The following is a 22,809-nucleotide window of genomic DNA, read 5'->3' as shown; positions in this document are numbered from 1 at the left end:
TGTTCAATATAAGATGATCCATGATGATCAATTACAATACAGTAGTGGTGTTTGGACATTATGAAGCATATGGAAGAAAAATGTAATAAAAGCAAACATAAAGTCATATAGCTAAGTAAAATAATAGAAGTTAATTTTTCTCATTAGAAAAGATGCAGGAAATAGTGGCATGGCTAATTAAACTTGTTTGTTTTAGTCTGTATTTTTTGTTGTTACCATTGTTGGAGTGCTTTTTTTGTTTGCTTTATGGGTATTCTTCAGCTTCTAAAAAGAATGATACTGTGGAAATTCTGAATGAACTCAGAAGCAGCCACCCGCAGAGGGTCATTAACGCAAAATCCGAAAAGCAATTTAACTTCTCATCTGCTTATATTTTATGTCAATACTAAATCAGCACCAACTTCTCTCTAAATTTACTGTTTCATTCTTTCCTTGAAGCTTGAAGGTTATTCTTACTGGTTCAGAGTTCCTTCTTCCAGCTTCTACTGGTCTGGAATGATAGAGGATTTAATTTGTGACTGCTAAACTCAGTACTTAAGTCAGTAAGACACAATTTCTTTTAAAAAGGTAAAATAAGACAAACCTGCCTGAGAAACTCAGCTCACTGCAGCTGCTTCCCCAGCTGACAAAAAGAGTTCAAGACTGTTTCCAAGACTTAACTAATTATAAAAATACCTTGGAGCAATCATTAGAACAGATTCTCAGGCCACTTAACCCTAAAGAGTTATAATTCTAGTAGTCTGAAGTAAATTCTGGAAATCTGGGAATCTTTTTTTTTTTTTTCCAAGCAAAATTTATGAGAGAAAAAGGAGAAAAGAAAGGGAGGCATGCCAGAAATGGCATTCGTGAAAGAAACCACCTGGAAATCTATTTTTAACAAGCATTCCATGGGATGGTTAGGATCAGACAAGTTTAGGAAACCTTGGATTAGAAGATTTTAAAAGTTCTTTTCAGCTCTAAAATTATACAATTCTAAAAGTCTCTGGATCAGTGGTTTCCACCCCAAAGGCCTAAGGATTTCAAAGTGCCCTAGCAGTACCAAGTGGTGGGGGAAAGACAGGAATGGGACTGGAGAGGGGCTCCAGAACTCCTTCACACACATTAACCAGAACATCTATGCTTCTGTTTTATTTAATTAGGTTTAGTTTTAAAAAAATTTTTTTATAGGAAGAAAGACTTCTTTGGGGAGCAAGGAGAGAAGTCTTTACATACTTTACTAGCTGGGGACAGATGCAAGAGGCTGCTGGAAGTTGGGAAAAACTCTTATCATACTTCTCAAATACTAACAAATTTTAAAATTAAAACTGTAAGTAAAGATTGACAGAGATACATAATAGCTCTAAAAAGAATGTGACTCTTCTGTTATAACTGAAAAGGAAAAAAAAAATTTATGGAACTAGATATATTCCACTTAGGTACAACACAGGAAAATTATACACTAGTTTCCTGTCAAGATGAAAAGTCAGGCTAAGAACACGAAAATCACAGTATTTTCAGAGGGTTATTAGGATTGCTAACTACCCCCATGCCTCACTGTCCCCTTCATCCATTTTCCCCTTTTCTTTATTATGTACAATTCACACTAAAAATAAAGCTTGCTCCAAAGGAGCATGTAAAGAACACCAAGTAATTTTTTAAAAAATAGAAACTGCTTTTAAAAATGTGAAGTTAGTTAGAGTAGGAGAGTGTCCAAAATATGATGGTTTAGCTCTGCCCTTAACACTATGTCACAGTGCAACAACACTAAATTTAGTTCACTGATGCGTCACCTAAATATTATCTGCAAATTGGAGAGAAAGACAGAGCAACTTAGAAAATAACAACACAGTATTCAGAAATTGAGTGACATTAACTCAAAATAAAAGATATGTACCTCAAGGGCTGGAGGGAATGGGTTTCAATGTATGAAGATGTCATGAAGGCCACCATCAAAAACAAAAAGTTTGTGACCAGAATAATTTCATTTTCATGACCAACTGATTAAAAATAATGCTGTGTTTTATTATTATTATTATAATTATTTTTGAGTCGGAGTCTTATTCTGCCATCCAGGCTGGAGTGTAGTGGCATGCTCACAGTCACTGCAGCCTCCACCTGCTGGGATCAGGTAATCCTTCCATCTCAGCCTTCCAAGTACCTGGAACTACAGGCATGCGCCACCATGCCCGGCTAATTTTTTGATTTATTGTAGAGACAAAGTCTCACCAAATTGCCCAGGCTGGTCTTGAATCCCTGGACTCAGGCAATCCTCTCACCTCAGACTCCCAAAGTGCTGGGATTACAGACTTGAGCCACCGCACCTGGCCTAATGCTAAGTTTTAAAAATGTTTCTTAATGATGAAAGATCCCACAGAATTCAGGATACACAAAGTAGATTAAAAATACTCATATATTTTCACTACCTCCCAATTCTCCACTAAAGACATGAAAGGTTTTATTTTGTTTAAAGGCACAAATCTAGGCTAAGCATGGTGGCTCAGGCCTGTAATTTTAGCATTTTGGGAGGCAGAGACAGAAGAATCACTTGAGCCCAGGAGCTCAAAGCTGCAGTGAGCTACGATTGTGTGTCAGTGCACTTCAATCTAGGCAATGGAGCACAACTCAGACAACAGAGCAAGACACCATCTCTTAAAAAAAAAAAGGTTAAAAGAATAAGGAGGCTGGGTATGGTGGTTCATGCTTGTAATCCCAGCACTGTGGGAGGCTGAGACGAAAGGATTGCTTAAGCCCAGGGGCTCAAGACCAGCCTAGGAAACATGAGACCTCATCTCTATAAACACATTTTAAAAATTAGCTGGGAATGGTGGTGCATGCCTGTAGTCCCAGTTACTAGGGATGCTGAGGCAAAAAATCACCTGAATTGAAGACATCGAGGCTGCGGTGAGCTGTTATCATGCCACTGCACTTTAGCCTGGGAGACAGAGTGCGATCCCGACTCAAAAAAAAGAATAAAGGCACAAACCCAGAGGATGAGCATAATAAAAGAGGAGGCAGCAGCAACAAAATTCTGAAAGTTGAAAAATATAAGCCGGGCATGGTGGCTTACACCTGTAATCCCAGCACCTTGGGAGGTAGAGGCGAGAGAGGTGCCTGAGCCCAGGGGTTCAAGACCAGCCTGGGCAACATGGCGAGACCTTGATTCTACAACAAATAAAAAAATTAGCTAGGCATGCTGGTGTGCGCCTGTGATTCCACCTACTTGCAAGGCTAAAGTAGAAGGGTCACCTGAGCCCAGGAGGCCAAGGTTGCGGAGGCTGTGAGCATACCACCGCACTTCAGCCTGGATGACAGAGTGAGATTCCAACTCCAAAGAAAAAAAGAAAAATATACAGCAGTATCATCTTTTCACTCAATACAGCCAAGCAACTGCTTCTTCCCTACCTGGACCAAAAAATAGAATAGAATAAAATAAAATAAAAATGGAAGCTTACACTGGGAAAATGAGGGTATCTAGGTCCTGGTAGACACCCAGAAAGAACAGAAGGTGAGGGTACTGCACAAAAGACAGGAGGATTAAGTGAATGGATGGAACTAAGTAAAAACTCTTATCAGTCTCCTAATTTGGCTCTGAAGTTCTGGCAGACAGGACTTCACACCTCAGGCAGGTAATTAAAAGTTCTCTTTAGGAGAACTGCCTAACCCAAGATAAAAGATATAAAGTTACCTGTGTTGAAGTTCCCCAACAAACTGACCCAGCCAGATCACAATGAAACTCGGTTGACAAGTCTAACTCTTGCTATTAGGGCTTCCAATCACTCTTTAGTTCCCCATATTTAACATGAGCTGACAACAAAGCTAACCAGACATTTGAGAAATGGCTTTGATATGAAAGAAGGAAACCAAACTGAACAACTGAAGGAAAAGATACTACTCCACCAAACTCCTACTATTAGTATCAATGCCATAAAACAGGAATGGGAAGTTATTCTGAAAATTCAGGGAAAAGAAACAGTACACTAAGATAACATAAATAAAGAACTCTACAGAAGGTGGGAAGATGAAATTAAGCAGAGATCTTCCAGAAAGTGAAGCCAAAACACAAGAAGGAAAAAAAATAAGAGAAAATAAAATGAGAGAACCACTGCAGAGGCCTAAAATCTGCACAAAAAAGAGTTACAGAGAGAAGAAAGAAAATATAATAAAGGAATAAAGGACAAAGAAAAGGAAAAAATTCAAGAAAATTTCCCAGAACTGAAGGAATGAATTTCCAAACTGGAAGCCACATGTTCCTCCAATATATGTAATGAAAACAGACCCTTACCTAGGCACATATTCATGAAATTTCAAAGTAAAAACACAGGTCAGACACTAAGGTTCAAAAAAATCTTCATTCCATGTCTCCTTTTCAGGAAACTATCAGAGGAACAGTACAGCAGTATAAAAAGGTAATTTTTTAAAAAAGGAGGATTATCCAGGAATAAGACAATCCATTACAGGACAAAAGCAAAAAAATCCTCAGGAAGACGATGAAGAGAGACCTTGGGAAGTCAGCTATGCCTCAGAAGTCAATGGTCCACTAATCCAGATCAAAGCAGAAGACTCAGGCAGAGATGTGTCCAAGATGAAACTAAAAGAATACTCAAGGCATCTGAATATTTCAGTAGGAAATGTAGACAACGTGTGGAGAAAGAATTAGAAAAATAAGCCAGGGTGGGGAGAGAAAAAGAAAAATTAAAAGAAAATGAAATGAAGGGGAAAAACAAAACAATAGTTACAAACAAACAAAAAGTTATGAGAAAAAGTAAAAGACCTAAGTCTTTAACTTCCATCATGAAAAGTCAACTGATGATGTCTAAAAATAAAAACTAAAGTAACAACAAGTATTATGTAACTTATTTAGAAACGAGTTCATTTGGTTGTGCGCAGTAACTCACTCATGTAAACCCAGCACTTTCGAGGCCAAGGCAGGAGAACTCCTTAAGTTCAGGATTTTAAGACCAGCCTACACAATATGGTGAGGCCTCGTCGCTACAAAAAAGTAAAAAAAATCAGCCAGATATGGTGGTGCACCTGTAGTCCTAGCAACCTGGGAGGCTGAGGCAGAAGGCTGAGCCCAGGAGTTTGAGGCTGTGGTGAGCCATGACAGTGCCACTGCACACCAGCCTGGGTGACAGAGTGAGACCTTGAATCAAAAAAAAAAAAAAAAAAAACTAATTTAGAAATATGAGCAATAAATACCACCAGAATTATCTAGAATAGGCAAAAGTGGTTTCTCTAGGGAAAGAATACAGAGGAACACTGTTCATCTTAACAGACCCTATAAGAACTATTTGACTACAGTGAAATACATTAATATGTTTGAACTTAGTGTCCATGTTTAACTTTATTAAAACTTAAAATCCTGAAGAACTGGATTGTTAATGAAAAGTATTCCAATATTAACTTTGCCAGTAAACTGTACTCATATATATTATTAGTAACTGCAGCAACAGAAAGAACCAATTAATAATTCCTTTATGTGTCAAAGACTAAACACAAAAGACTAAAAATAAATTCAAGGCACATGCAAAATAAGTCACTATTTCTTGAGGCAAGACAATCAGCACAAGCAGCAATCCCAAGTAAGAATTTACAGAACACAATCACAGAAACCATAATTTAAAACATGGCATTTGAATGATTGCCTTATTATAGTGTCCAAGTATCTGCTTCCCAATTAGTATTTAAAGAGGTCAATATGCAGTATTCCTCATTTGACTTTCAGTTAAGAAACAGTTTAAAAAAAAAAAACCAACTGAATTCAGTAAGACAATTAAATTGTAATTAATGAACCTTCAATGCAACTCAGTGAAACATGTAATTTTAAGTCTATGTCCTCTCAGTACACAAGGGAACAATACAATGGAGTTAGCCAAAATTTCCCTCTGCCACTAAAAAACAAAACAAAACAAAAAAACAGAGGACATGTTTTTTTAAAACTAGGAATAATGCATTTTCAATGGGTTTTATAAGCCCAAGTCTTTTATATAAATGTGATTGTGCTTCAAATCCATATAACATCTCAGGTTTTAACATGTAATATGCTAAAAGCTATGTTTAAGGCAAATAAAAGCATTAAGTAATACCTTCTTACAGAGAGCTCGCAGCTTGAAAGCAGAAAAATGAAATGCAGAGTGTTCATAAAAGACTCATGGAAAAAACTATTATCATTCCCCATAATTCCAAGTTTGTTTGTTTCAATCATTGTTAGTTATTTGGGATAGTTAATAGGCTTAATGCTCTTTATATATTTAAAAAAGGAAAACATTCCATTTTCCTGAAAGTCTGCAAAACTGTAATATTCTTCACAAATTTTTATCTACCATGAGCAGATTAATGACTGCTATTTGTATATTATCCAGGAGTTAGGTATGAGAAAAGGAAACTGAGAGTCAAAACATGTACCTTTTTGTTAAATGCCCAGATTTTGTCCCATTCCATATTCACAACTGAACGTGATGAGCCCTAGAAAAACAATAACAACATGATGTTAAAAGCATAAGTATTAATTAGAACTTTTTGCTATTTCAAGCTAAGCATGTTTAGAAAAAAAGCAATAAATACTTGCAAGTTTACTTCTATTAAAATATAAAACTTACTATGAACAAACTAAGTTGGTTACCCTTAACAGTTCACTGTAAAAGCTCAGTCTACAGACCAGACACAGTAAACAGTCATTTAGTTCACTGGTAAAAATACTTTAGCTGGCTTTGTCCAGCCCTAGTTTAGGAGTTTGACGTTTTCAGTTTTCTGTTATTACAAACGGTGCTAAACATACTCCTTTTGAAAAAAGTCTGCTCTTGTATTATAAAACACAAACAAGGAATAGAAAGAACAGCAGATAGTAAAGACTAAACAGAGAAGCTGGAAAAGAACTCACCTGAGCAGCAATAAACTGTTTCAGTCCTTCAACTGTCATCCCTCTTCTCAGTACACCACGAACCGTAGGAAATCTTGGGTCATCCCTGGAAAATGTCAATTTTTAAGTACCAAGGAGATTTTAAAATGTGTAGAAATACAGAGAGTCTAGAAAATACCTTAATGATTTTAATAATGAATAATAAATTATATTCAGCTTGTTAAACATCTGGCTAAGAGCTGGTTATGATAATTAGGCAGATTGTGACAACAGTGAAACCAAATTCTAGGAAGAGGAATACTGCTTACTCATCAAATATTGCAGTAAAATAAATGCAATATTAGAAATAGTAAAAGCACATTTGAAAGAAAGGGAAAACTGACATTTTTGAATATGGGAAATTCATGCATTAGTACATTTTTATTTGATTTATTTTAACAAACATTCAAGGTCCTTACTCTAAGAGTGACCAGGAGAATCAGGTAAAAGATAGTATCCTGCCATCCATGTATAGATATACTTTATAAAGCCCTCTAGATTGTAACAAAAATATATATAGGTAATTAATATTCTGCAGGGATTTTCAAACTTAAGTCAGTTTGCAATATTACCCTTTTTATGGGCCCCAGACAACTTTTACAACTCAAGGCATTTTGGCCTTCTTGGGACACAACCAAACAGAAAAACCTCAGAGCTTCAGCAGAGCTTGGAGACTGGTAACTAAATATGTGAAGGACCAAAGAGTCATAATCAGTTTTCTATTAAATGCTAACACCTGCAGAGAATGTGCCCTCATGTGTGTTTTCCATTCACGTGTGCCATAGTTCACAACGGGTACTCCATGTTCATGGCACTAAAACAAGAAGGGGAAAGAGGGTCCTAACGCACTGGTTTAAATTTCACCTCCTCCCAAACATTCTCTATTCTCAAGTAGTCTTAAAAAAAAATCACTGATATACTATGTCCTTACTTCTTATCAATTCTAGGTAACACTAAACATACCATCCATCCACAAGTCCTTCATTGACAAACCATGTGAGTTTTCTTTTGGACAGCACTGTGTTGTTGAGATTTAGCCGACTATATTCCCAAATATATGGCTTCCTTATGCCTAAAGCCTCAATGATCCAGTAAAACTGTTCGTCTCTGTCATGATATTCTGTTGTTCTCAGGGCATGTGTAACACCTTCAATGCTGTCAACTATGGGGCAGGCAAAATCGTATGTTGGATAAACACTAGATAAAAAGAGAGTTTAAAAAAAATGAACATGAAACATTTTACTCTTTCCATCTTAGATTAGGCATTTTAAGTGGCAATACTGACTTAAAATATGATTATTTACAAGTTTAAAACGTCCTAAAAACCAAGAGGTTTTATGACAAATAACACCCAAAGTACATAAAAACATACACGATCAGTCTTTTAGAACAATGAGTCAATTACCCTCTCAGTATTCAAATAAAAAAGCAAATTTGCAATTTAATACATAATTACTTATTGGTTTGGCAAATTTCACAATCAAAATATTTCTGCAACAGCCAATGTGTATCATAGTAGAAAGTCATAAACAATATACATAACAACTTTGAGGGAATTTAGTAGATCCTCACTTAAGTAAATTCATAAAGATCTTCAAAGATTTGTAGTTCAATGTACTCAAAAACAGTGTTTCACTATCTGACTAGTAACAAACACACAAACTCAGAAATCATTAGGTTAATTAAAATTACATTTAAATCAAAGTCTTAAAACAATTTGTCTAAAATAATGTTTACAATGTATCTGCAGTATCAATTTGAATTTTTATTTTACTATTGTTGTTTTTAAAGACAGAGTTGGCCAGGCTCATGCCTATAATCCCAGCACTTTGGGAAGTGGAGATGAGAGGATTGCCTGAGCTCAGGGGTTCGAGACCAGCCTGAGCAACATAATGAAATCTCGTCTCCACAATATATCAAAAAATTAGCTGGGCATGGTGGCGCATGCCTGTGGTTCAAGCTACTTGGAAGGCTGAAGTGGAAGGACTGCCTGAGCCTAGCAGGTGAAGGCTGCAGTGGCCATGAATATGTCACTGCATTCCAACCTGGATGACAGAGTAAGACTCTGACTCTAAAAAAAGAATAAATAAAAATAAACACAGAGTCTCACTCAGTTGCCTAGGCTGGTGTGCAGTGGTGCAATTATAGCTCAGAGCAGCCTTGAACTACTAGGCTCAGGTGATTCTCTCACCTCAGCCTCCCAAATAGCTGGAACTAAAGACCCAGCTAATTTTTTTATTTTTAATTTTGTAGAGGTGAGGTCTCGCTATGCTGCCCAGGCTGCTCTCAAACTCATGGTTTCAAGAAATTCTCCTGTCTTAGTTTTTCATACTGCTAGACTTACAGGTGTAAGCAACAGTACCTGGCCTGAATTTTTAAAAATATACAATTATATTATGCTGTTTAATTTTTAAGATACAACTTGAATAAGTGCCACTGCATTATACTCTGCAATTATTTGATATAGAAAAAATATGCATCCAACTAACTTTTCCAAATGTACCTAAAGAACTTGACTAGTAAACTCTCACCTGATAAAAATGATACACACACACAGACACACACATACATATGTTTTTCTAAATATGGACACACACATCTGTACCCATGAATTTAAAGAAAGTCATATTAGCTACCCAGGTAATCATTTACGTTCACCAATCTCTTCAGAAGTTATCATTCAGCATTTGTATGTGGTAGGTTTCTTCAAAGTATAAAAAAAATTCTATAATTTATTTTATACAGGTTTTTTTGGCAGGGGATCATTTAAAACAAAGATCAGTCAACCTACAACTGATACAGAAAACTAATCAAAACTAGAAAAAAAATGCTACATCTTCTATTGTTCATATTTCAGTAAAAATTATCACCTTTATGAATCAATTTGTATACAGCAGAATCAAAGTTTAGTAAAGGAAGATAAGTATCTTCATCTAAAGATACAATCAGCTAGGCACAGTGGCTCACATCTGTAATCCTACCACTTTGGGAAGCAGGGGCAAAAGGATTGCCTGAGCCCAGTGGTTAGAGACCAGCCTAGGTAACATGGCGAGACCTCATCTCTACATAAATCAAAAAAACTTAGTTGGGTGTGATGGCACGCACCTGTGGTTCCAGCTACTTGGAAGGCTAAGACATAAGACAGAAGGATCACCTGAGCCCAACAGGTTGAGGCTTCGGTGGCTTGTGAATGTGTTACTACACTCCAGCTGGAGTGATAGTGAAACTCTGACCCATGCCATGCCATGCCATACCATACCATACCATAAAGATACAATAATATTATACCTAAGCAATACATAAAAAAGAACTTTAGGTCAGGCTCAGAGGCTCATGCCTATAATCGCAGTGCTTTGGGAAGCTGAGGCAGAAGGAATGCTTGAATCCAGGAGTCTGAGACCAACCTGGGCAACAGAGTGAGACTCTCTCTGATCAAAAAAAACTTAAAAACTAGGCAGGTTTGGTGGTACACACCTATAGGCCTAGCTATTCAGGAGGTTAAGGCAGGAGGATCACTTGAGGTCAGAAACTCAAGTGTACAGTGAACTATGATCACACCACTACAACCTGGGTGATGGAGTGGAGACCCTGCCTCTAATTAAAAATAAAAAAAAAAAAAAAAAAAGCAACATTAGGTAAACTCAACGATTTTCGCATATAGATAGAAGTGATGTTAGGAATAATCTAGTAATAACCTTTAACGACAGGTGAGTAAACAGTCCCTGAAAAGATATATTCTTTATAGAAGGGCACTAACTAGTTAATCTGTGGATGAACAAAGGTCTAAATTCTTAATTATTTTGCATCTACTCTGTGTTTGGAGAAGATCAAAACAAAAGCACAGAAGGCTACTAAAAGAGATACACTTACTTGTATTTATTTCCAGTTCTTGGGTGTGGTTGAATTTTGCAGCGATAAAGGGTTGGGTCTCTCATGCATCCATTGTTACTACTCATGTCAATTTTTGCTCGCAAACAACAGGACTGACCAAACTGACTCCCTTTTTTCATTTCTTCCCACATTTGTAGATTCTTCTCAACAGCTATAAAATGATAGTGATACTGCAGTTTATTTAATGTATTACTAATTTGGTTGAATTCAATTTCTTTTAATAGTATTATAATTTGGTACAAATTTTCATATTCTTGTTTTATATTATAAATGCACTCCATTAATTTAAAAGCACTTTAAAAGTCCCAATATTTGGCACTAAGAGCAAATGTATCATTTTAAAATAAAAGTCTCACAATACATTTAGAAAACAAACTCTATAAATATGTTTTTTAAAAGGTAATATCAGCTGGGTATGGTGACTCATGCTGTAATCCCAGCACTTTGGGAGGCCAAGACAAGAGGATTACTTAACTTCAGGAGCTTGAGACCAGCATAAGCTACATAGCAAGACCTCAACTCCACAAAAATAAACAAATAAGCCAGGCATGGTGGCATGCACCTGTAGTCCCAGCTACTCAGGAGGCTAAGGCAGAAGGATCACCTGAGTCCATGAGGCTCAGGCTGTGGTAAGCCATAAGCATGCCACTGCGCTCCAGCCTGGGTGACAGAGTGAGATTTCAACTAAAAAAAAAAAAGGAATATCAATACATTCCATTGATGTAAAATTAATTATGGATAAGCAAGAAAGTTATTTTGTTTAGAATCAGAATAGCTAGGCCAGGCCCTCAGGACCCATAGACATTGCTGATATAGCCCATGCCTGTCTACAGAACATGCCCGAACTCAAGGGCACCCTGACAGTCCCTTTGATCATCTCAGGGAGAAACAATACTCTTGGATCCGAGAAAATGAAATAACAGAAAACAGACAGTAGGCAGGGCTCAGTGGCTCACGCCCGTAATCCCAGCACTTTGGGAACCCAAGGTGGGAGTATTGCTTGAGCCTAGTAGTTTGAGATCAATATAGACAGCACAGTGAGATTCTATCTCTACAAAAAAAAATCAGCCAGGTGTGCTGGTATGCACCTATAGTCCCACCTACTTGGTAGGCTGAGGTAGAAGGATTGTCTGAGCCCACGAAGTTGAGACAACAGTGAGCCATGATCGTGTCACTGCACTCTAGCCCAGGCAACCCAGTGAGACCCTGACTCAAAAAGCAACAACAACAAAAACCAGAAAGCAGATAGTGATACAAGAAAGAAGAGAGTTTAATAACAGAAAAAAGGACTCTATATCCTGAGTGATTATGGGTCTACCTATGTCAAATATCAAAAACCTACCACTGGATAAGAAAGAACTGTTAAATAATTTTCTATGGCAACTGCCAAAAATAAAATAGATACTTTACCTGTTTCTAAAGAATCAAAAAAAATCTAAAAATCCATTTGTTAACTATCTTTGAAAATATAAAGAAACTTTTCAAAAAAAAAAAAGAGCTAGGTGCAGTGGTTCACTTCTGTTAATCCCAACACTTTGGGAGGCTGAAGTGAGAGGACTGCCTGAGCCCAGAAGTTTGAGACCAGTGTGGGCAACATGGCAAGACCTTGTCTCTACAATAAATAAATAAATTAGTCAGACATGTTTACATATGCCTATAGTTCCAGCTACTTGGAAGGCTGAGGCAGATCAAAGCTGCAGTAGCTGTGATTGTGTCACTGCACTCTAGTCTGGGTGATAAGTGAGACTCCGACTCCAAAAAAAAAAGACTTACTATAAATTTGAATTATTATCCTTCCCAAATGTGACACTCAAAATTTAAAAATAGTACCCGGGCTCGGTGGCTCAGCCTGTAATCCTGCGTCTTGGGAGGCTGAGGTGAGTGGATTGCCTGAGCCTGCAGGTTCGAGACCCGCCTGGGCAACTTGGTGAGACCTCATCTCTACAATAAATAAAAAACAATTAGCTGGGTGTGGTAGCATGGGCCTGTAGTTCCAGCTACTTGGAAGGTTGAGGTGGAAGGAACGCCGGAGCCCAGCAGGTCAAGGCTGCAGTGGCCAGGAGCGGCCACTGCACTCCAATCTGGGCAACAGAGTGAGACTCCAACTCAAAAAAAAAAAAAAAAATAGTGTATAAGTTCTGGCAACCTAATTACAGATGAAAATAGCCTAATGTAGAAACTCAGGAGAGAAATCATGAGTAAGAAAGATATTCCCTTTAGTCAAGTATTATTTCAGATGCAGGGCAGTTTTGAACTTATACATTATATTCACATTTACCCACATGTGAAAGGAAGACCTAGGTGATAACATTACCATCAAACATTTTAGAAAGGCTAAGTATTTAAAGTAAGAAAACTACAAAATGCTATAGAAGCAACCCTTCAAATGGAATGAATGCAATGTAAAAGACTGCACATAATAAGTGAGATACTATGGGCATAGACACTTCAATGCAGTCATGATGCTAATAAAGCAAAAAGAACATAAAGAAATGAGAGAAAAAGAAAAAAGATTACGAAAACATGAATTAATGAAAAAATCATATTCCCAAATGTATTTCAAGCCAGGTTTCATAAAAATGAAACTATGTTCTACTAAAGAAACAGAATACAAGAAAATCAATTAAAATATAAAATACTAAATGTGCCTTACAATTTTTTCTATGTTTGGATTCTACCCTCTGCTCACGTTCCACTTTCATCTGCTCAGCAGGAGTATCATCCACATAAGCCTTCCCTTCTTGAATTAGCTTCTCAGCATATTTCATTATAGTTTCAAAATGATCTGAAGTGTAAGTAAATTGATCTGGTTTGATATGCAACATTGCAACATCTTCCAAAATAACCTGCAATAAGAAATCAAAATAACCATCAGTATATCTTTTGCATTTTTTGTGCATTTCAACCCTTGATACTGCATTTGGACATATGTAATAATATACCATCAGTTTTATATGGCCTGAAAATGGTTGTGGAAGTTGCATGATATTAGATTAAAAAAGAGAAAAAGGTATATATTTATTATATTAGCCTCCAAATTTCCAGCTGAGAAAGCTGATGTCATGATGGAGCTTTCCATTTACTTTGGAAAAGCTGGTTATCACTGGTCAAACTGACAACTTTTTGCCCTCTTGCTGAATACACTGCAGCTTCTGAATAAAAATGATGTAAGAGGCTAGGAAACCTTCACATTTTCCAACACCTACTTAGTGTTTATTTCATTCATAAACTTAAGATTATAAGACAAAAAAGACACCTGCCTTCAGTGACCAATTCATTTAAGAAACGGGTACTTACAGGAAAACAGATTATTTAGGTAAATTCTACAATTGGGGAAGAAAAAAATAAATTTAAGTTTTTTGGTGTAAGAGCTCGATATTTCTTGGCTTAGGTCTTACACAGAATATACAGATGAAGAAAAGAGCAGCTATAAGAACAAACTTATTTTCATACCATGAAGGTATTAGGTTACCCTCTAATTTTAATTAACTTTTCTGACAAAGGGTCATCACTACACTTTTAATTACCTTCTCAAAATCTTCCTTTTCTTTTTCAGGATTTGTGTCATCAAATCTCATGATCAGTTTCCCTTTAAAGTTAACCTGGTAGTGCTGGTTCAGAAGAGCAGCTTTTGCATGCCCAATGTGTAAGTAACTAAAACAAAAACATTTCACAAAGAAACTCATTAACATGCTTTAACTAAATACTTAAACTTAACCTTCTTGAGGAGATGAAAACTAAACAAAAATCCTTCTAATCGGTACTCCAGTCATATTTATTCTCTAACAAGAAGTACGGTGATAGAAAATCTGAGCCTGAGAGGGAGAAAAAAGACTACAACATTTATAGAATAATCTTCAGAAACAACTTCATATGTAAAATCTCATAAAGGGACAAGGTATTCACAAGCATCACAACCTTAAGGAGAAATTTCTTTTTCTTTCTTTCAAGATAAATGGTCATTTATTTAGGGAAAAACTGCTTCAAAAACTGTTTCCAATGCTACCTAGTAGTGTATCTTTAATAAGACCTACTACTACTGAGAACTGGATACCTGCCTAATGCCCACTGGAGAGCTCCTCTGAGACTGCCACTGTTACTGTGATGGCTAAATGAAAGAGCACATGAGAATTAGGAAGACACAGAAAAGCCAATTTACTTCGCTAGGCTTCAGTTTTCTCAGATGCCAAAATAAAAGAATTCTACAGGGCTCGGTGGTTCAGCCCGTAATCCCACTCTTTGGGAGGCTGAGGTGAGTGGATTGCCTGAGCCCACGGGTTTGAGACCCGCCTGGGCAATTTGGTGAGACCTCATCTCTACAATAAATCAAAAAAAAAAAAATTAGCTGGGTGTGGTAGCGTGCGCCTGTAGTTCCAGCTACTTGGAAGGCTGAGGCGGAAGGATTGCCGGAGCCCAGCAGGTCAAGGCTGCAGTGGCCAGGAGCAGCCACTGCACTCCAGTCTGGGTGACAGAGTGAGACTCAACTCAAAAAAAAAAAAAAAAATTCTAACTAAATGATCTCAAAGATCTCAGGAGCACTAACACTCCATGAATCAGAATCTATGAAAATACAGGTCTGTTTCTGTGGACAACTGACAGACACAAAGAATAAAATAAATCAGAGGCATTCTTAGTAATATCATATATCAACATCCTCTTCTACCAATGAGGGGATAAAAAGCAATATCCCATACTACTGCTGTCGAAACACACTTGATTGGGCAAGAAAACAAGGCAAGAAGCAAAAAGTTTAAATAATCAGCTCTCATCAACATCTGTTAGTTTCAATTGATAATTAAGGCAGCAGTCCCACTGTTTTAAGATCGTCACCTAGTTTCACACATACCTTTGATCTCAGTTGATATCAATATGAAGGGAAAAGGGGTTGTCACCCCTTGTGTGTCTTTGTATAACTTTTTAAATTAAACCATTTTAAAAAAAGCATCAGCATTGCAGATCAATGGTTTAATTTTAAGAAGGATTTATATGCACAGGCTAATGCAAAAAAGTAAATGCAATGCACTTAGGGCTATTCAAAACTTTCTGTTTAAAAGAAAGCACTGTATGTGACATCCCAAGTAAAAGTTTAGAATGCAAAAAAGACATTAGGAAAAGATTAATAAGATACCAAAAAAAGTATGGAGTTTAATTAGTAATTAGTGACAAATGTACCACAGTAATGTAAGATGCTAACATTAGGAAAAACTGGGTGCAGAATATATGTGAAATTTTTGTATTATTTTTGCAACTTTGTGTAAATCTAAAATAGGTTGGACGTGGTGGCTAATGCCTATAATCCTAGCGCTTTTGGAGGCTGAGGTAGGAAGACTGCTTGAGGCCACGAGTTCAAGATCAGCCTAGGCAACATGGTGAGACCTCATACAAAAAAATTTTTGTACTGAGACCCTACAAAAAATAAAAAAAAGTAAGCGGGCATGGTGGTGCATGCCAGTAATTCTAGCTACTCAGGAGGCTGAGGCAGAAGGATCGCCTGAGCCCAGGAGTTTGAGGCTATGGTGAGCCATAATTGTGTCACTGCACTCTAGCCTGACAGAGAGACCTTGACTCAAAAAAAAAAAAAAAAAAAAAAGTCAGGTATGATGGCCCACACCTGTAGTCCCAGCTACTCAGGAGGTTAAGGCAGGATTACTTTAGCACTCAGGGTGGAAGCTGCAATAAGCCAAGATTACACCACTCTACTCCAGCCTGGGTGACAGTAAGACCCCGTCTCTAAAAATAAATAAGTAAATAAATAAAACTATTCTAAAATTACAAATTTACTTAAAATAAAATAAAATAAAAGGGCTATAAGTTCCCAGAAAGAAACATAAATACTGTGCATAGTTTTCATTGGGGGTGCTGCACCCCATAACATGCTATAACCATCGTCAAAAAGAGAAAAGACTAACAATCACTGACTACCTATTATTTGACAGTTAATGTGCTTGGCTTTACATTCAGGAATTAATTTAAGAGTAATGGAACCAAAACATTATCTTATGCTTAAAGACATTATTTTTGTATCTGAAATAATGTGTGCAGTTCTAACAATTCTAAATCTCAAGAAAGGTAACAGGACTGTAAATTACTCACAAGACAAGTAAAATAATCAGTTAAAGAGACAATCTGTATCAGAATAGCTTAAAAGAACATGCTTGCATGAGTTAGCACTGATGCTGAACTGGGCTTCTGCGCTTATAACAGACACAGGCAGCATAATTTTTAACTACAAGGATTCTAGAGCTAGATGGCATAGGTTTGAATCTGGCAAGTTACTAAAATTACTAAATTTGGCAAGTTATTAAAACTAACTGTTCTTCTGCACAGCTTCCGAAACCATTTGTAAAACAGAGATAACAACAGTGCCTTCCTCACAGGGCTGTTAGGATTAAATGAGTTACTATATGTAAAGTACTTGGTAGTCCCCGTACATAACAGGTGCTATGTGAATGTTAGCTAAGACTAAGAATAAAAGGTAAGCCGGGCTTGGTGGCTCAGCCTGTAATCCCACGCCTTTGGGAGGCTGAGGTGAGTGGATTGCCTGAGCCCACGGGTTCGAGACCCGCCTGGGCAGGAGAGACCTCATCTCTATAATAAAATCAAAAAATTAGCCGGGTGTGGTAGTGCACACCTGTAATTCCGGCTACTGGGAAGGCTGAGGTGGAAGGATCACCAGAGCCCAGCAGGTCGAGGCTGCGGTGGCCGGGAGCGGCCACTGCACTCCAGTCTGGGCGACAGAGTGAGACTCCAACTCAAAAAAAAAAAAAAGAATGTCAGGCCTTTGGGCCTTTCATTTAAGACACAGAAAAGAAAAAAATCATAATTAAAGCAAAACTGTTCAGTAATATAAGAAGAAATGATTAAAATCATGACTATTAAGAAAAACTGAATACTGGCCTATATTCCAAATCCTAAAATTTTATTAGGCCAAGAGCATAGTCTCTGAAATTGAAATAATTCATAACAGGCAAATATACTTTATACTGTAAATATATAAACACGGGGCTGGGTGTGGTGGCTCACACCTGTAATCCCACCACTTTGGAAGATGGAGGCAAGAGGATCCCGAGTCCAGGGGTATGAGACCAGCCTGGGGAACCTGGTGACACCTTGTCTCTACAATAAATTAAAAATTTAGCTAGGCATGGTGGTTCCACTACTTGGGAGACTGAGGCAGAAGGGTCACCAGAGCCCAGCAGGTTGAGGCTGTGGTGATCGTGAGTGTGTCACTGCACTCCAGCCTGGACACAGAGTGAGACTCTGACTAAAAAGAAAAGTTTACACACACACACACACACACACACACACACACACACACAGAGAGAGAGAGAGAGAGAGAGAGAGAGAGAGAGAGAGAGAGAGAGAGAGAGACAGAACACACTATTCCAACAAAAGAGAGAGAGAGAGAGAGAGAGAGAGACAGAGAGAGACAACACACTATTCCAAGAAGTGACAATGACAGAACATATAAAAAGATTCAAAAAGAACAAATACTCAAATGGCACAGCTATAAATGGCCACTGCCAAAATGGTGGCTGTTAATGAACAATTAAAGTCATTATCAAAAAGGACAACCATGACTTCACACCAAGTGCACAGAGCAAAATACTGGATGGCAGGGACCCAAGATGCTTGTGGAAATTAAACCATGTAAGATAGGTATTATTTATGACTTATTCCACTCAGTCAACTACTAATCAATCATTTAATGATCAAGTCTGTGAATTTTCCAGAGTCATCATTTCTCTTTTATCTCCTTCTATCTACCCTTTATTTCACCTCCTAAATCAGCAAACATAAAACAGCAGAGAGAAATTTAGAATTCTATTAGATTCATTTTGCTGTTAATTGCACATATGAAATACTTTGTGAAGAATCATTAAATATATAGCTGAAAGAAAACTATTTCCATATCTACCAGTTTCTGTTGTCTATATATTCCACTTACTACAGATAAGTAAGACTTTGGCTGTGGCTATAGAATATAAAATCTGAAATTAAACTAAAATGGAAAAAATAATCATCTCATTTTACAAAATACGGAACAACACTTACCTAATGACTAAGTTTCTGAGTGAGGCTATCTGCTTTAATAAGAAGCATTTTATTATATTAATATCATCGGAAGGGCTCTATTACAAAGCTTGTCCAGTATGCTTCAAATAGGATGACAGGTGTACAAAGACAAAGACCTTCCCGACAGCCTTGGGGAATGTTGAGCAAGGTCTGAAGCAGTCCCATGCTGGTGGTCACCAGGCAGAAAAGTCTTTTGCCCTAATGAACTATTCAAATATTACTTTCTATGGGTACCAAGAGTTACAGTGGCTAGGAAACCTTCTAATAATGGAAAGAATTGAATAGGAATTCTTTTCAGGACTCCTTTTCCTGTATATGGGAAAAAAATTTTCTTTAACTAATGCTACCATAACTTCTACTGCTAATTAAAGGGATTGTTCAGTGTACAAATACAAATCAAATTAAATGAAAGCCCAAAAATATCAAAATAAAAATAAAACATAAGATTCTTTATTTATAGATATTTCATTATTTATATTTAAAATTCTGCCAGAATAAAATCAAAATGTTGTCTCTTCTACTAAGTTAACAAACTAAAAGTACAAATTAATAAGTTAACATTAGCTGATAATAACTTTAAAACTATGAAGATATTTATAATTTTAACTCCCACAATTAAAATCTTATATTCTCCATATCATTAACCTATTCATAGTAAACATATTTAACGACTGTTTTAAAGGCTTTCCACCAAATATATTCAATTATAAATGTGAATTATATTTTCTTACCCACTAGCCTCTGGAGGAAATCTGACAGTAACCTTTCCCATCTCTGCACCAGGAAGCTCAATAAATTTCCCAACGTCTTGTTTTTTCTCAGGTGTCTGAAAAACAGAACCACCACAACAAAAAGTTATATGGTTAAATGTTTAAGAATATGTTCATTCAGCAAATGTGCCAGGTACCACACTGGTTATGAAAAAAATGATGACTAAAACCTCACCCCTGTACTTGAGGACTCAAAATCTGGCGAAGGGCCGGGTGAGGTGGCTCACACCTGTAATCCAGCACTTCGAAGACCAAGACAAGAGGACTTCTTGAGCCCAGGAGTTCAAAAACAGCCTAGACAACATAATGAGTCCCTGTCTCTACAAAAAAAAAAAAATCAAAAAATTTGCCGAGTGTAGTAGCATGCACCTGTAGTTCTAGCTATTCGGGACACTGAGACAGAAGGTTCACCTGAGCCCAGGAGGTTGAGGCTGTGGTTAGCCATGATCATACCACTGCACTTCAGGTTGGGCGACACAGTAAGACCTTGACTCAAAAAAAAAAAAAATCTAGCAAAGGTTTAATAAAACCAAATATTAGTAATAGAGATATGTTTAGAGTGCTGTTAGAGCACCCAGTTGAAATTAATCAACAGTTTATCAGAAAAGCCTAAAAGGAGGTAAGAGCCAAGCTGTAAGATGAACCTTGAAAAATAAACAGAAATGTATCAGATGGAGGGTATATAGGGTATTCGTTCTAAGCAAAGAAATAACATCACAGGTAGGACACAAAGGTAGGGAAGGGCAGTAAACTGTCTGTGAAAAGTTAGAAATGCATGTTGGGTGGGTGAACAAGAAAGCTGAAACAGATGAAGTCCAAAGCACAAAGGAGCTTTTAAGCTTAGCTTTCATGTTTCAGGCAATGAGAAAGTCCTCAGGGATAACAGGACCATGGATCTGTATTTTCTAAAGTGACAGCCAGGACAATGCAGAAGCTGAACTATAGAAAAATGAGACCACAGAAAGGCAGTTCAGTTATAAGATCATGATATTAAACAAAACTGGGGGTAACAAGGCCTCAGTAAAACACAACAGCAGTGAAGAGGAATCTACAGATATGAGAAGTAATAATAGGACCAAATAGATTTGAAAAATGATGAAGGATAAGTAAAGATTTTTAACCAAAATAAGTGAATGAACTATGGTGTCTTTATCCAGACAGGAAGTAGTTATCAAATTTGACTGCATCAGAAAATCTCCATTAAGTCAAAACTTTGCTATGCATGCCTAAAAAAAAAAGTAACAATGGTTGGTAAAGAAGACCTTTCTCACTAGACTATATGCCACATCTTCCTATAGAATCAATGAAAAGGCACTGCAGAATTCCAGGACAATGTTCAATGATTTAAAGCCAGAGAAAAGAAGACACAGAAGCAAGAAAAGTTTGTACAGCTGTAACATAATAAGATTTTTGTTAATGGAGTTTGGATTGCCTAAGAGACATACATTGGATGATCACAATCATTAGACAAACAATTTAAAAGATTAAGGATTTAAGTAGTTAACAATTAAAACCAAACCAAGAGTTAAAAATTACAGATTCTTCCAAGACGATCCTTTTTTATTTCTGAAAAGAAAATAACTTTTATGAGTAGGAATAACTTTCTTTTCAGGTTTAGGGCTTCAGTCAGACTGAAACATTAGTATTTAAAAAAAAGAAAAAAAGGAAAAAAAAGGCTTACCACTTTAGCTTTGGTTGTTGAAATATCCCACTTGGTACCTACAGACTGAAAGGCCTGCTGAGCTTCAAGAAAGCCAAACCAGCGCTTTACATGAACTGGAGCTTTGTTCTGTTTTAACTGTTCCTGCCATGCAGCATTTCCTATAAGCAAACATAATTTTAGAACTACTCAATAAATCTGCAGCTTCAAAAGCAAAGTTTCCATCATGGTTAATTTAAGTAAATGAGATGACAAAGTTGTGCTTCTAAAACAAAATTTTAAAAATATAGGTATACACTGAAATGTTTTCTAATACAGTCAGCCCTCCAGGTCCGTGAATTCCGCATCTGTGGATTCAACCAAGCATCAAAAATATTCAGGAAACCCAGGCTCAGTGGCTCACCCTGTAATCCCACGCCTTTGGGAGGCTAAGGTGAGTGGATTGCCTGAGCCCGTGGGTTCGAGACCTGCCTGGGCAGGCAAGACCTCATCTCTACAATAAAATCAAAAAATTAGCTGGGCGTGGTAGCGCATGCCTGTAATTCCAGCTACTCGGAAGGCCGAGGCGGAAGGATAGCCAGAGCCCAGCAGGTTGAGGCTGTGGTGGCCGGGAGCAGCCACTGCACTCCAGTCTGGGCAACAGAGTGAGGCTCCAACTCAAAAAAAAAAAAAATATATATATATATATATATATTCAGGAAAAAAAGGGATAATCACACCTGTAGTGAACACGTACAGACTTTTTTCTAATTATTATTTCCTAAACAGTACAATGTATCATCTATTTACACAGCACTTACATTATAGTAGATATTACAAATAATCTTTATGATTTAAATAATAGAGAATATATAACTTATATGCAAATATTAAACCATTATAAAATGGTATAATCTGAGACTTGGGTACCCATGGAGTTTTTTATCTGCAGGGATTCTGAAATCAATCCCCCAGAGATAGTGACACTGTCCTTTAATATATTGTCCAGAATTCACAATTGTTAAAAAAAAAAACATATATATATATATATATATATATATATATATATATATATATATATATATATGTTTTTGTTTTTGTTTTGTTAGTTTGTAGAAATGAGATCTTACTATGCTGCTCAGGCTATTTTCAAACTTCCAGGTTCAGGCAATCCTCCCGCCTTGGCCTCCCAAAGTGTTGGAATTACAGGCTTGAGCCACCACGCCCAGCTAAAAATATTTTTTAAGTTCAATTCACTGGCCAGGCACAGTGGCTCACGCCTGTAATCCTAGCTCTTCAGGAGGGTGAGGAAGAAGGAATTCTCGAGTCCAGGAGGTTGAGACCAGCCTGGCCAACATAGTAGACCTTGGCTCTACAAAAAACAAAACAAAATATATTAGCTGGGCATGGTGGCACATGCCTGTAGTCCCAGCTATTGAAGAGGCTAAGGTAGAAAAATCATCTGAGCCCAGGAGTCTGAGGCTGCAGTGAACTGTGATCACGCCACTGCACTCCCACCTGGATAACAGAGTGAGACTCCGAATTAAAAAACAAGC

The 22,809-nt window shown here is 37.1% G+C and overlaps 1 protein-coding gene across 5 annotated transcripts in view; it reads right to left on the bottom strand.

Moving 5' to 3' along the window:
- Positions 1-22,809, bottom strand: part of EPRS (glutamyl-prolyl-tRNA synthetase) — an 87,991-nt gene that overhangs the window by 49,347 nt on the left and 15,835 nt on the right. For 3 of the 5 annotated variants that reach the window (XM_008055308.1, XM_021711022.1, XM_021711023.1), the window contains exons 5-13: positions 21,296-21,435; positions 19,576-19,670; positions 14,296-14,422; positions 13,422-13,614; positions 10,748-10,919; positions 7,841-8,074; positions 6,860-6,944; positions 6,385-6,444; positions 6,066-6,086 (exon numbers count right to left, since the gene is read on the bottom strand). In XM_008055308.1, the coding sequence (XP_008053499.1) occupies positions 6,066-6,086; positions 6,385-6,444; positions 6,860-6,944; positions 7,841-8,074; positions 10,748-10,919; positions 13,422-13,614; positions 14,296-14,422; positions 19,576-19,670; positions 21,296-21,435 (1,127 nt within the window). Of the gene's footprint in view, positions 1-6,065; positions 6,087-6,384; positions 6,445-6,859; positions 6,945-7,840; positions 8,075-10,747; positions 10,920-13,421; positions 13,615-14,295; positions 14,423-19,575; positions 19,671-21,295; positions 21,436-22,809 lie in introns of those variants that run through there. The other 2 variants (XM_021711024.1, XM_008055310.1) reach the window with 2 other exon arrangements.

This window comes from Carlito syrichta, unplaced genomic scaffold, assembly GCF_000164805.1.
Source record: "Carlito syrichta isolate Samal-C Ts95f unplaced genomic scaffold, Tarsius_syrichta-2.0.1 Scaffold301817, whole genome shotgun sequence".
Lineage (NCBI taxonomy): Eukaryota > Metazoa > Chordata > Mammalia > Primates > Tarsiidae > Carlito > Carlito syrichta.
Note: the sequence above shows the minus strand (reverse complement) of the source record. Positions and strands in the feature narration are given on the sequence as shown.